Source organism: Physella acuta, unplaced genomic scaffold (genome assembly GCF_028476545.2).
Source record: "Physella acuta isolate Inbredline_101_S28 unplaced genomic scaffold, ASM2847654v3 ptg001189l, whole genome shotgun sequence".
NCBI lineage: Eukaryota > Metazoa > Mollusca > Gastropoda > Physidae > Physella > Physella acuta.
Window position 1 is genome coordinate 49,871 of NW_026732706.1, and position 15,130 is coordinate 65,000.

General features: G+C 33.7%; 1 protein-coding gene across 3 annotated transcripts; it reads left to right on the top strand.

Annotated features, from left to right (window-relative positions):
- The first annotated feature begins 762 nt into the window (after window positions 1-762).
- On the top strand, window positions 763-10,637 carry LOC131956955 (uncharacterized). Of its 3 annotated transcripts, none has more exons than XM_059321604.1 (14): window positions 763-837; window positions 2,853-3,002; window positions 3,159-3,251; window positions 3,504-3,584; window positions 3,755-3,823; window positions 3,957-4,082; window positions 4,340-4,399; window positions 4,555-4,627; window positions 5,881-5,959; window positions 6,312-6,402; window positions 7,055-7,149; window positions 7,783-7,943; window positions 8,140-8,214; window positions 8,686-10,637. In XM_059321604.1, exons 2-14 carry the CDS (start codon window positions 2,910-2,912, stop codon window positions 8,871-8,873), a joined length of 1,284 nt encoding a protein of 427 aa, XP_059177587.1. In that variant the 5' UTR covers window positions 763-837; window positions 2,853-2,909; the 3' UTR covers window positions 8,874-10,637. The 3 variants fall into 3 exon arrangements, with proteins under 3 accessions (XP_059177587.1, XP_059177586.1, XP_059177585.1); XM_059321603.1 differs by having other exon boundaries at window positions 763-833; XM_059321602.1 differs by having other exon boundaries at window positions 776-830; window positions 2,843-3,002.
- Window positions 10,638-15,130: the final 4,493 nt, after the last annotated feature.

Sequence of the window (15,130 nt, forward strand, 5' to 3'; positions counted from 1 at the left end):
AACAATATAAAAATGCTTTTTGTTCTGTAATCGACGCCACAAAAAAGAACGGTAGGCTACGTCTTTGAAGTTGTATATTATATGTCTGGCGGTCTCTCGAGCTATAGTCTGTGCATTTTTCTCAAAGACGTTTGCCGACTATCGTGTTTGTTTGTAACTGTAGAAGAAAGATAACTCGACCTCCACCTAATTTTTTATTTTTTATTTTTTTTTAAATAATTTAGCCAGGATTTTTGGGCCCCCAATCGGTCTGGGCCCCCCCGCATTGCGGGGTCTGGCGGCACTGTAGTTCCGCCCCTGATATATATACAAAACTGAGACTTCCAGCTTCGGCTATTTGGACTTTTACTTTACATAGACAATAATTTTAATAAACTTTAAATAATATATCAAGTGTTTGGTTTGATGTTCTCCAAGTAGTCAAACACTTTGGCATAGCGAGCTTTCTTTGCATTTTTCATTATGATGACGGATTCTGTTATTTTTTTTTTTAATTTTTATTTTGGGGGGGGGGGGGGGGAGTGAGTTTTTTTTGTTGGCATCTTTCCGGGATCGAGGGCGTACCCGACTCCGGTCGAAATATAAAAAAAATATAATTTACATAGAAAATGTAAAGGCAACTTTAAGTGCACCCCCCCCCCCCCGGAATTTTAGCGTGAAAGAAACCCTGGTTAGCATATTTAGTTTAGCCCGACTAAAAGTTGCTTCGAAGATGATTGCTAAAGTCGGAACAGCGACGGCTATTGTTTACTTCCGCTACAACGTCACTAATGATAACTAAAATAAAATCGAAACAAGAGTTAGTCCACATCACACCACAACGCTGTTTTAAAGTAGGTAATAATTTATTTTTACATTGTTAGAGCCTATTTTTTAAAATGATTAACCCAATGAGAAATAACTGTCGATCGCTGTGTTGATTATAGATTTAGTAATCTAGATTTCTGATCTAGGTCTAGATCTAGATCTAGATCTAGAAAATAGAATATTAGAATTCCACAAACTTTCTTAAAAATCTTAGACTTTTTTTTTTTAATTTTTTAGCGCAATTTCCATTCTGGAGAATTGCGTTTATTAACCCGTCATTTCTGGATGTATGAATGGATGGATGGATGGATGAATTTGTGTCCGCAGCTTTAAGTCGTATCTCCTCCTCAACGAAGCAATATCGATTACTAGTTCAGTTCCAAAAGCAATTATGTTAAGCAAGTTACGAGGATGAACATGGGGATAGGCCATAAAAATTCCGGGTTTCTTTCATGGATTTCCCAGAAAAGCCAAAAAACCTCGAAAAAATGCAGTTTTTGGCCCATATCTCGGCAACCAGACCACTTAGCGACTTGAAACATGTACCAATCGATTCCTGTCATAATTTAGAACAATATTGCCAAAGAAAGTTTTCAAAAATATCCTTACGTTCGGTCACAACAAATTTTTTGAAGTAATTAAAATTTGGACCGAATTAGTAGGCATTTTTTCCAACCACACCACACGCGTCATCACGTTCAATAGCTGCGCCATCACGTTCAATGGCTGCGTCATCACGTTCAGTAGCTAGGCACGCAATGGTTTTTAGTCATGTAACTCTATTGTAAATAAAACATGTAAAATACTGAAATTTTTTTTAATAAAAAACGTTTTAATAACTAACCAATGGTTTTACTAACCCTGCTCTTGATTTACGCTACGACAGAGCTATTTTTAGATAACATAAGGAAATTGCGCTAAAATTGTCACTAGACTTTTTAATTAACTTGTTTTTAGTTAGTTTAGTTAGTACTAGTACTATTAGTAGTGTTATTACTCTTTAGTAATTAGTTGAGTTTCAAGAATTAAGTTCCAAGTTTGGTTTAGGACTTCAGGAAGTAGTAATAGTTCTTTTTTGCATCCAACGCTCACACACACATTCACACAATTACAATAATAATTTTAATTTAACACCCACTCATTGGAACTCTGCTGAAAATGTACAGTTTTAGGCAAGTCAGTTAATGAAATAAGAATATTAATTATAGAACTATGGGTAGGTGTGGTCAAGTCGGTAAAGGCAATCTCATGGTTGCTAAACTGAAATGTCTCGAGTTCGAACCCTCGGGCAGATGAGGCTCGTTAGCTGGGGATAGCCACTCTTCTAGGAGAGACAACTCCAAAATCAAACAACTGCTGCCTTGTAGTTTGTTGTTGGTTGGACAAAGGCTATGGCTATGGAAGCAAATCCAAAAAGAAAAGCAGGCTGAAATAGGAGTCAATGGCCTCAATGGCGCATAACCAGTTAACACATATACGTAATTGTGTTGGAGGGGATGCCTTCCAACACTAAAATTAAGAATGAAGAAGAAGAAGTAATATAGAATCTATACATTTGTGTAGGCCCTATTTGTTTTGATTTTATTTTTAAATTAAAAATTGAATGAATTTTATATTTTTAAAAGTTGGTTAGAGGTTGGCCAATAAGTTGCTAGTTTATAAGGAAAAAACCACATTTTTCATTTACCTGGGTGTGGGTGATCAATAACAAAAAAAAACCAAGCAAGATTACTACGGGTATTATTAATATTAAAGACTAAGCTTAACAGTGCGTTAACTAATGATAGGCCTACACAGAATTTGCTAGAACTGTTTGCTACTTCCAAGTGTTGTCACTAGGGTGGTAATACAAAGCTACATTATTAAAATAAAATAAAAAGTGCAAATTTTTCTTTTTGTATAGAAGTAGAAAAAAAATGTTTAAAAGAAATGAAATCAAATTTCAAAATCAGACCATGATTGAAATATGAATGAAATTTTTAAAAGCTTTTAGTTCATCATGTTTTTTTATATTCATCTATGCCATTATGTTTCAAAAATTTCAGAGCTAGATTAGCAACTTACTATCTAAATATATTGGTGCTGACTGGCCAGTGGTAGAGATGGATGCATTACGTTTTCGACAGATAATAGCATTTGGCCTTGGGTGGTTAGCCTATGCTTCAACATATTTTCTACGTAAACCTTTAGGAGTGGTAAGATATAGAGATTCCAATAGTTACACTCTCCTTCCAATAGAATTTTATCTGTTATATTTTTAAAAACTTTTGTTTGATTTTTAAAATAGTATATATAAGAAAAAACTAATATTAAATAATGCTGACTAGTTTATTGTTTTGTTGTAATTGTAGATCAAAGCAGATCTTCACACTTTTATGAATTTAAGCCACACACAGTTGGGATGGTTGGACACAGCATTACTTTTTCCCTATGCATTCATGCAGGTATAGTATCATCTTAATTATTGTATGTTTTCAATCACTTAAATCATACTGTTTTAAAAAAAAAAGACTTTTTTTTTGTTTTATTGTTTTTCTTTAAAGTATTTAAATTTTACACGCTAAATAAATTTTATTTTATAGGGAAAGATGAGTATTTAAACAACGCTGGAAAAATGTGTTTTAAATTTAAAGAAATTACAGCATTTATAATTTATAAGAATATCATTAGTTTTGAAATATTTGTTTTATCTACAGATTCTTCTGGGGCCCTTGGGTGACAGGTTTGGTGCACGTAAAACTTTTGGTGTGTGCATGATGTTATCGGCCTTGTCTATGGTTTGTGGGGAGTTTTCATGTTGTTTTTTTTTAGTTTTATTTGATTTGATTAAGAGAGTAGAATAATTTGAAGTGTATAGGCAACATTGTTTTAGGATTTACCATTTTAAATTTACTGCTGTCAATTATTAATTTTTTCTAAATAAAGAGCTATAATTTTTAAATTTCAGATTTCATTTGGATACTTCTCAAGTTTTGCTGTCTGGTTTCTGTTGCTGTTTTTAAACGGAACTGCTCAGGTTTTTAATAATTCTATACAATTTTTCACTCTGTTTTTATGTTTTGATTCAGATTGTAATAATAAAAGTCTATAGATTCCATTGTAAAGCTTCTGCCAGTTAACCTGTTAAGTTATACTTTTGTTTGTTTTAGAGCCAGTGCTGGCCAAACTGCACAAAAGGTTTGTTGTGCTGGTTCTCTGACTCTGTGAGGAATTCCATGTTCGGCATGTTTGGGACCTGCGCATTTGCCGGTGGCATCATTGGAACAATGATATCAGTTGGTTTGCCTGAAAATTACTTACCTTAGCATGCATTATTAATTTAAGTGTGTTGAGAAAAACTTAGTGATATAGTGTGTCAAAGATTTCCTTAATACAGACCACAGAAGTTGAAATAACACACTGATGAGTTATCTGTGCATGTTCTCTGAGAAGTTGTCTTATATTATTCGTTAATTGACACATGCTATGTAAAGATAAATCATATAAGTTTGTTGTTTTACTTTTTGCCTCTAATACATAATTTTATCAATAGGTTTATCTACAATCTGCTTATGGCTGGAGATCTGTATATTTCTTCCCTTCCATTATTGTTGTGAGTTTGAAAAATTTTAATCCCATTTGTAATTTGAATTTTAAATTAAACTATTAAACTATTAAAAAGTAATATAAAAAACTAATTCATATACAGGAGAATAAGTACATTTTTCTTAGTTAAAATAAATTTTATGAAACAATTTTTTTTTCTAGTTTGTGCTCGGCTTTCTGGTGTTAATTTTGTTCACCCAACCTGATGAGCTGAACATGGAAGTCCCAGGCAGAAGTAGGTGGCTTCAGACACATTGGTTAAAAAAAAATTAATTTCCAGAGCTTTTGATTGCACATTTAGCATTAAAGAGATAGATTTGTAAATACTTGTAAACTGATTTATGATATTCAAATTAGTTTTCTAACACTCTTGTAAATGTAATTACATTAAAATTTATTTTTATTACATTTTTACCAGAAGTCGATACAGGAGAGAAAAGAATACATTTTTAAAAAATCATTCTGTTACCAGATTTGATTAATGAAGTAGAAATAGAATAGAATCCTACTGATGTTTTTTTTTAATTATTTTAATATTTTATCAGAAGTTGATAAAGGAAGTAGAAATTGAAAAGTATCCTAATGATGTTTTTTTTAAAAATAATTTTATTCTTGTATCAGATCTTGATAAGGGAAGTAAATAAAATACTTAAAAAAAACTTTTTAAAAAACCACGTTTTTCTTGTGGACTAAAAAGTAGAAAATAAATTTTTCTTTTGTGCTTCCTCGAGCTGTGCAGATTCTTGTGATGACTGACAAAAAACGTGGGTACGTTCACCATCAAATTTCCCGACCCATCTGCCCGACCCACGTTTTTTGTCAGTCATCACAAGAATCTGCACAGCTCGAGGAAGCACAAAAGAAAAATTTATTTTCTACTTTTTAGTCCACAAGAAAAACGTGGTTTTTTAAAAAAGTTTTTTTTAAGTATTTTATTTTCTCCTTTTTAGTCCGTTGCTACACATGAAAAACGTGGGTTTTAAAAAAGTTTTTTATATAGTTTATTTTCTACTTTATCTAATGACTTGATTAAGTATGACTTTACTAAGTGTTTATAAATACACAGACTAAAAATCTTGAGCGACCAGGATTCGAACCTGGGTTGTCGCGGCCACAACGCGAAGTACTAACCACTATACGATCACGGCCAGCGCGCTCACATCGATTGGGGCCGAAGTAACTGTGTCAATAGGCCTCCAGTCTTGTCGGTATCTTTAGAAATCATGTCCTCAATTTTATGGTCCTTGGGGCGTAATTAAATTAAGCTACTTACGGTCTCTAATTGCTAGTTTTTATGATTGCATCTGAAATTGTTAGGCGAAAGTAGCCTACATGCCAAATTTCAGATCTCTAGAGCAATCAGAAGTGGGCTAATTTTCGATGTCAATTTTAACAACAAACACACACGAAGCTGAGTTAAGAAAAACGTGTTAAAATTGAAAATAATCCTAATTATGTTTTATTTTTACCATTTTATTCTTCCATTAGGTGTAGATAAAGCTAAGGAGGGAGAAAAGAATCCTAATGTTACAGAGAAACCAAGGATGATTGACTTGTGGAGAATGCCGTAAGATAAACTTCTATATTGCTGTGTTTTATTAACAAATTTTAATGAATTATTGGATTCAATCAAATAGAAATTAAACCTGAAGTTAAAAGATACAAATCGCAAAATAGAAATACTTAAATTAGTGTTTTTGAAAATATTTCCTTAAAGTGTTATTAAAAAATTAAATAAGTAAAAACAGCATAATTTTCTGATTTTTATATATTAAAATTTTAACTCATTAATTTTATAATTTGCGGTATTAAGTACTTTTTTAATTAGATTTCATCATAAATATTTATTTTTGTGACTTAAATTTCATCATTGCTCTGACCAGCCTCATTTATTGATGTATTCTTCTTTCAATCCCTAGAATGATAGCAGAAGTTTCCATTGCTGTTTTCTGCCTCAAGGTAGTCAGATACTGCATGTACATGTGGCTGCCAATGTATTTACTGCAAGCTGTAAGTTCAAGAAGAATACAATCCTCATTTTAGATAACACAGAGCTGGAGTGTTTCTTATGAAGACAATGTAGACAAGTTGTTATGCATACTGAGGGGTTGACTGTAAATGACGTAAAACAGTTTTAAGATGATTTTTACCAACATCGTCACAAGTAATCACAAAAGGCAGCCCTCTCTCCCTCTAAAATGTTGTGACACATTTTCAACACCACTTTAAAATATCAATTATTCTAATGAAAAGTAACATATTTTTTGTAATGTCATTTGTAAAATATTTAATATAGGCCTATATGTTATATTTCTTAACCAACAGAAGCCTAGACACCTACCCCCACTGGGTTGGCACATCAAAGTTGATTGTTGATCATTCTTATGATGCTGCTAATTAAAAAAAAACATTTTGGTGTCTTAAGTTTGGCAATAAAAGAAATGAGGATAAATGAAGGAATAATACCCAAAAATTAAATGCAATAATGAACTCGTAATTTTTTTTTTTATTTGCTACAATTATGTACTCAACTGTACATATTTTTTTCTACTTTGATACAAATTGTTTATATTTGTTGATTCTTTGTTGTTTCTTTTTTTGTTGACAGTTTTATAGTATTCTAAATGTGTACATTAAGTGTAGTTTTCTTTGTTTACTTTAGTTAAACTACCCCAAGAGTATGGCTGGGATATTCTCTACAGTGTTTGAGATTGGAGGGGTAACAGGCAGTGCCTTGATAGGATTTGCCTTGGACAGGTCAGTATGTTGCTGCTGTGTTTGGTCATCCTAGTATGTTATATGGGTACCTTAGCATGTTATATGGGTACCTTAGGATTTTATGTGGGTACCTTAGGATTTCATATGGGTACCGTAGGATTTTATAGGGGTACCTAAGGATTTTATAGGTGCATCGTACATTATTATATTGGTACCTGACCATGTATTATTGTTTGTTATTAATTAGCTTAAATTAGGGTACTCTTGTTATGTTTTCATTGCATTGGGTACCTGACCATGTATTTTTTTTTATTAATTATTAATTAGCTTATACTAGGGTACCTGTGTTATGGTGTTATTGTATAAAGTGATACTAGTATCTTACTGATATACTGATGTGACTTAGTTCTGGATTTCCTGTAAATATTTGTGTCTCTTATTGAAATTGTAATGATTTTGTGACTGAGTGATGTATAAATACTTACAATACTTTTTGTTTGTCTCTTAATAATATCAAGTTGCTTGTATCTATTTAAGGTTTTTACATTAAATGTTACATTAAGCATTTTTAAATTATGTTACCATTTACATGGAACATAAATCTCCTTATAAATATTTGTAAATCTACCAAGTAGATAGTAGTGTAAGCAGTAATTTTCTTTTCTTTTTAAGGTATTACAAAGGGCAGACACTCCGAGGCATAGCATTGTTTGTTCTGATCTCCACGGTTGCACTCATCCTCTTTCTTATAACCAGCACATGGGGTGTCTTCATCAACTCCTTGTTTATGTTCATTGCTGGGGCTTTCAATGCTGGACCTGACATCTTGTTATGTGAGTCTTTCTGCATCCCAACTGATGGTGTAAAATGCACTATAATAGTGAAATAGCATATTGAATGTTGATGTGAGATGAACTGTAATAGTTGGATGGCATGTTGAATGATAGTTTGAGATCCGCTGGCAGGATGTTATGAGACCCTCTGTAAATGAAATATAATTTGTAAACAGCTGTTGTCTGTTGTCCTCAGGTGGCACTGTACCTGCTGATCTGGTGGAAAAACAAAACAAAAATGCTGCCACAGCCACTATAGGACTCGTCAATGGTATGTCATCTCATTATGTGTTTAAGTTGTGAGCAGGTTGGTGTTCTGTTGGGTTTTTAGTTGTGAACAGATTGGTCATATGTCATATAAATTAGAGTTATATTTTTTAAACTCACTAAATATTTAGTTTATTTCAAATTATACCATTATAGTGATGTTTCTAAAAAAATATCCATTATAAATTGGTCTTTTTGTCACACAAGTCTTTGAATTTATCTAGTAAACTGTTATGAATTTCAGAGACTTAACTTGAATTTTAAGAGTAGTGGTTGGTTATGACAGAGAAATAGAAAATAATTTTTTTTTTTGACTATACATAATGGCATGATGTACTCTAGTAAATCCATTCTAGCTGTATTTCTATAATATTCACTAAAATGGGCTTTACAAGAAATTTTATTTTTATTTTGAAACTCAAGAATATACATTTGGTATAATTTGTTTAATAATCTTTTAAATGTCTTTTCTCAGGGTTTGGCAGCATAGGCACATGCATTGAAGGGCCCATCATTGGTCTGCTGACGGCCTACTTTGGCTGGCCAGGTATGTTCCCACTGATGATTGGGTTGTCTGCCCTGGGTGCAGTGGCCACCTACAGAGCTGCCTCCATCCACGCCCGGGTCAACATGGCAACGACAGATTTTATTGAAGGTGTTTAAATCTTCATCTCATGCTTTTTCTCGTGGGCTATTGTAAAATTGTACAGTGGGGTATTTTATAGATTTTTTTACCCAATAATTTAATTGAATGAGATGTATTTTGTAACGCTAATGACAGATGTATGTTTTTTTAATCTAAAATGGAATATATATGCTGCTTATTATAAATACTAATACATTCTGAAGTTTTCCTGTGAAAATTTCATTGGGAAAGATTAAACTTATGTTGCGACATTCTAATAAATTATTTTAATTATTAAAAACTCAATACATATCACATGTATGATAAACATTTCAAAACAAAGTGATGTAAAAATATTATATTTATTTATTTAACATATTATTGGTAGATAAGTATGTGTGGTTATTTAACTTAAACTTAAGTGAGTTAGCTTTTTTTACTGAGCTGGTAATGTTTAAAAAAAAATTGCTGTTAAAAGATGAAATTTTGTTTCACCTGGTAAGACAGGTCGTGAAATTTTGTTATTTACAATCAATTTAAAATGGAATTGTATGGATTACAGTATTAACTTTTTCACACTGTTATTGTCAGTTTTAGATGCTATACTGATTATTCACATCATGCCATTTAATCACGCACTTACGATTTACCTGTTTATAACACCTGATCAACTTACTGCCAATCCATTTTGTTGGGTGTTGCGTCAACAGGCGAATGTTATACAGATCATACCTGGTTGTACGTGGTCATAAATTGGTCATTACTGGTTCATTCCTCTACTGCCTCGCTTTCTTAGTCAAACAGATCTTATGTTGGTATTTTCCTTCTGTTGTCCCCATCCCCCTCCACATACTCCCCACACCACCTACTACCCCCACCCCCCTCCATTCACCCATGCATAAGCTGAAGGGTGGGATCCACATGGCATAATTTACATCTGGTGTTTTTCAATTTTTTTATACCTTGATACCCTTTGTGTTACCTTGCTAGTTTTTTTTTTTATGAATACACAATATTTTGTGTGGTTACCTTGTAGGCTGCTGATAATGTTATCATTTATTTGTCATTGGATTAAGATTTTGTTTATGTTAAAAACAAGAGTTGCTCTTTTTTCCTTAGCCTGGTTAGTGATTCATATTACATAATTATAAATCATTATATATTTAGTGTATTAGAATACTGGAGGTCTAAAGCAGACTAGGATAGAGGACTTCAGAGGTCTTTCTGAGGTCCTAAAGTAGACTAGAGGACTTGAGAGGTCCTACTAAGGACCAAAAGCAGATTAGAAAAGAGGACTTGAGAGGTCCTATTGAGGTCCTAAAGGAGACTAATATAGATGACTTAATAAGTCCTACTGAGGTCATACAGCAGACTAGTATAGAGGACCTGCTAGGTCCTAATACAACAACCTTGATCTAGTAGTCATAGTAGGTTTAAACTTATGTCCAATTTAGAAGTGGTAAAAGGTATGATAAGTTAGTTGTAAGTATGGTAGTCTTCATGTGTACACAAGGCTACACACATTCAAAGTATCTGTTGTTTTACAGCCTTTGTGTCTCATTATATAGGGCTCAACATTTTCACAAAATGTGTTGTTCCTGTTGTGATGATATGCCAGGTTCACTGTGTTCTTCAGAACTCTAGTCTGTAGATGCGAAAAAATCTGGCAATGAACTATGCAAGAACAAAATTACTACACCACTTTCATTTCCTAACCTTTTGCTTCCAATTATATAGAAAATTATTTTTGTTCTATTACATGGTTTTATTACATGGAATACATTAAAATTGTTATAAAATTATTCTATTCTTGCATTCTTTATCGTGGTTTGATATTGTGATACATCACATTGAGGTCTACGAGATTTGATGTGCGTTTTTTTTTTCTCTACATGGTAGACCTATCCAACCCTATAGAGAGTACAACTGGACACAGTGGCGTAGCGAGGTCGGGTGTCACCCGGTGCGGCACCTAACTTTCAAACTTTCGATTTGCACCCCCCCCCCCAAACTTTCGATTTGCACCCCCCCCCCCCTTAAATTTTTCTCTATATATTTTGCTATTTTTTGCCTTGGTGTAACCCCCCTAAATGGTGTCACCCGGTGCGGTCCGCACCCCCCCCCCCCCTTTCGCTACGCCTCTGACTGGACATTGTCTATTTATCCCAACACTTGAAGGGATATTTAATTTTTGTTGAATACCAATCAAGAAACGTGTCTCTATAGTAATCAATCTTGTTTGGTTTGTTCACAAATGTTTGTGTTCCCGAGGGACAGGGGCAACAACCATCAGCACACATTGCGACCAGGAAATTATGACATTGACTTTGATTTTTTAGGTATTGCCATTTTTGAAACCATTCCAACAGTAAGAATAATTGGATGTAAGTGTTGGCACAGTGACAACCGGCTGGCGCACAATTTTCTTTTAACTTAATTGCGATTGTTTCTAAGAAAGCCACAACAAAATATGTTCAGCAAATTCAGGTCACATTTCACCAAATAGACCAACAAACAGATTTTTATATTACAAAATCAAGTTGTTTCTTGTGGAGGCCGCTGAAAAAATAATTATATAACCTTATTTACAGAGGTGGACTGGCCAGCCGGTCTACGAGGTAAAACCCTGGTGTACCCCCATGTAAAAATCTCGGTGGGCCCCAACAAAAAATTTCAATGGGCTCCAAGGGAAAAATCATGGTGCGCCCCAGCTACTGTGTTGCAATATTCCTGTTACTGTTTTGATTGATAAAAAATAAACAATTCGTTGGAATTCCTTCATTTTTACAAGCTTTTATTTAACTCACTTCCTCTGTCGTCAGTCGTCAGTCGTCAGTCTAGACGGAAACGCAGGAGTGAAAATTCGGACAGTTCTACTTGACCGACACGATTCACAGTTGGCACGTGGGTCAAGACATGAAGACAATGCAATCTGAAACTAAATTTGACTTAATTGGATGCCTAATTGATTTTTTATGAATTAATTAAAATTTGGACCGAATTAGTAGGCATGTCTAGCCAACCACACCACACGCGTCATCAATAGCTGCGCCATCACGACCACGTAATGGCTGCGTTCAAAAACCATTGCGCGCCTACTGAACGTGATATTCAGTAGGCGCGCAATGGTTTTTAGTCATGTAACTCTATTGTAGATAAAACATGTAAAGTACTGAAAAAAAATTCATAAAAAACGTTTTAATAACAAGCTTTTATGTAATGATGCACTAAAAAGTAGAAAATAAATTATAGACTACTATTTAAATAACTATAAAGAAAAGCGTGGGTGTCTTCCTTAACATTAGTAAAGGTATCCAATAGATACTAAAGTGACCCACGCTTTTCTTTATAGTTATTTAAATAGTAGTCTATAATTTATTTTCTACTTTTTAGTGCATCATTACATAAAAGCTTGTTATTAAAACGTTTTTTATGAATTTTTTTACAAGCTTTTATTTAACTCACTTCCTCGTCAGTCTGTCTGTCTGTCTAGACGGAAACGCAGGAGTGAAAATTCGGACAGTTCTACTTGACCGATACGATTCAAAGTTAGCACGTGGGTCAAGACATGAAGACAATGCAATCTGAAAATAAATTTGACTTAATTGGATGCCTAATTAATTTTTTATGAATTAATTAAAATTTGGACCGAATTAGTAGGCATGTCTAGCCAACCACACCACACGCGTCATCACCTTCAATAGCTGCGCCATCACGTAATGGCTGCGTTCAAAAACCATTGCGCGCCTACTGAACGTGATGTTCAGTAGGCGCGCAATGGTTTTTAGTCATGTAACTCTATTGTAAATAAAACATGTAAAGTACTGAAAAAAAAATTCATAAAAAACGTTTTAATAACAAGCTTTTATGTAATGATGCACTAAAAAGTAGAAAATAAATTATAGACTACTATTTAAATAACTATAAAGAAAAGCGTGGGTGTCTTCCTTAACATTAGTAAAGGTATCCAATAGATACTAAAGTGACCCACGCTTTTCTTTATAGTTATTTAAATAGTAGTCTATAATTTATTTTCTACTTTTTAGTGCATCATTACATAAAAGCTTGTTATTAAAACGTTTTTTATGAATTTTTTTTTACAAGCTTTTATTTAACTCACTTCCTCTGTCGTCAGTCGTCAGTCTGTCTAGACGGAAACGCAGGAGTGAAAATTCGGACAGTTCTACTTGACCGACACGATTCACAGTTGGCACGTGGGTCAAGACATGAAGACAATGCAATCTGAAACTAAATTTGACTTAATTGGATGCCTAATTGATTTTTTATGAATTAATTAAAATTTGGACCGAATTAGTAGGCATGTCTAGCCAACCACACCACACGCGTCATCAATAGCTGCGCCATCACGACCACGTAATGGCTGCGTTCAAAAACCATTGCGCGCCTACTGAACATGATATTCAGTAGGCGCGCAATGGTTTTTAGTCATGTAACTCTATTGTAGATAAAACATGTAAAGTACTGAAAAAAAAATTCATAAAAAACGTTTTAATAACAAGCTTTTATGTAATGATGCACTAAAAAGTAGAAAATAAATTATAGACTACTATTTAAATAACTATAAAGAAAAGCGTGGGTGTCTTCCTTAACATTAGTAAAGGTATCCAATAGATACTAAAGTGACCCACGCTTTTCTTTATAGTTATTTAAATAGTAGTCTATAATTTATTTTCTACTTTTTAGTGCATCATTACATAAAAGCTTGTTATTAAAACGTTTTTTATGAATTTTTACAAGCTTTTATTTAACTCACTTCCTCTGTCGACAGTCTGTCGACAGTCTGTCTGTCTAGATGGAAACGCAGGAGTGAAAATTCGGAAACTTCTACTTGACCGATACGATTCACACTTGGCACGTGGGTCAAGACATGAAGACAATGCAATCTGAAACTAAATTTGACTTAATTGGATGCCTAATTAATTTTTTATGAATTAATTAAAATTTGGACCGAATTAGTAGGCATGTCTAGCCAACCACACCACACGCGTCATCACCTTCAATAGCTGCGCCATCACGTAATGGCTGCGTTCAAAAACCATTGCGCGCCTACTGAACGTGATGTTCAGTAGGCGCGCAATGGTTTTTAGTCATGTAACTCTATTGTAAATAAAACATGTAAAGTACTGAAAAAAAAATTCATAAAAAACGTTTTAATAACAAGCTTTTATGTAATGATGCACTAAAAAGTAGAATATAAATTATAGACTACTATTTAAATAACTATAAAGAAAAGAGTGGGTGTCTTCCTTAACATTAGTAAAGGTATCCAATAGATACTAAAGTGACCCACGCTTTTCTTTATAGTTATTTAAATAGTAGTCTATAATTTATATTCTACTTTTTAGTGCATCATTACATAAAAGCTTGTTATTAAAACGTTTTTTATGAATTTTTTTTTACAAGCTTTTTTTTAACTCACTTCCTCTGTCGACAGTCTGTCGACAGTCTGTCTGTCTAGATGGAAACGCAGGAGTGAAAATTCGGACAGTTCTACTTGACCGATACGATTCAAAGTTGGCACGTGGGTCAAGACATGAAGACAATGCAATCTGAAACTAAATTTGACTTAATTGGATGCCTAATTGATTTTTTATGAATTAATTAAAATTTGGACCGAATTAGTAGGCATGTCTAGCCAACCACACCACACGCGTCATCAATAGCTGCGCCATCACGACCACGTAATGGCTGCGTTCAAAAACCATTGCGCGCCTACTGAACGTGATATTCAGTAGGCGCGCAATGGTTTTTAGTCATGTAACTCTATTGTAGATAAAACATGTAAAGTACTGAAAAAAATAATTCATAAAAAACGTTTTAATAACAAGCTTTTATGTAATGATGCACTAAAAAGTAGAATATAAATTATAGACTACTATTTAAATAACTATAAAGAAAAGCGTGGGTGTCTTCCTTAACATTAGTAAAGGTATCCAATAGATACTAAAGTGACCCACGCTTTTCTTTATAGTTATTTAAATAGTAGTCTATAATTTATTTTCTACTTTTTAGTGCATCATTACATAAAAGCTTGTTATTAAAACGTTTTTACAAGCTTTTATTTAACTCACTTCCTCGTCAGTCGTCAGTCGTCAGTCTAGACCAGGGGTCTCCAAACTTTTCAGTCCAAGGGCCGCATTAACTATCAAATTTCAGTTCGGGGGCCAGTTTCTTCCAGGCATGTCTGATTTTTCTGGGCAAAGTTCCTCAGCCATCACCAACAAAAAGATCTCCGCGGGCCGGATAAGAGGACCTCGCGGGCCGCATCCGGCCC

Bases quoted from the DNA above. Each gene is read 5' to 3' on its own strand.
- LOC131956955 (XM_059321604.1), top strand. From the start codon at position 2,910: ATGGATGCATTACGTTTTCGACAGATAATAGCATTTGGCCTTGGGTGG. The intron at 3,252-3,503 runs GTATAGTATCAT...TTTTATCTACAG, and splicing joins TTCCCTATGCATTCATGCAG to ATTCTTCTGGGGCCCTTGGG. The intron at 4,400-4,554 runs GTGAGTTTGAAA...TTTTTTTTCTAG, and splicing joins TCTTCCCTTCCATTATTGTT to TTTGTGCTCGGCTTTCTGGT.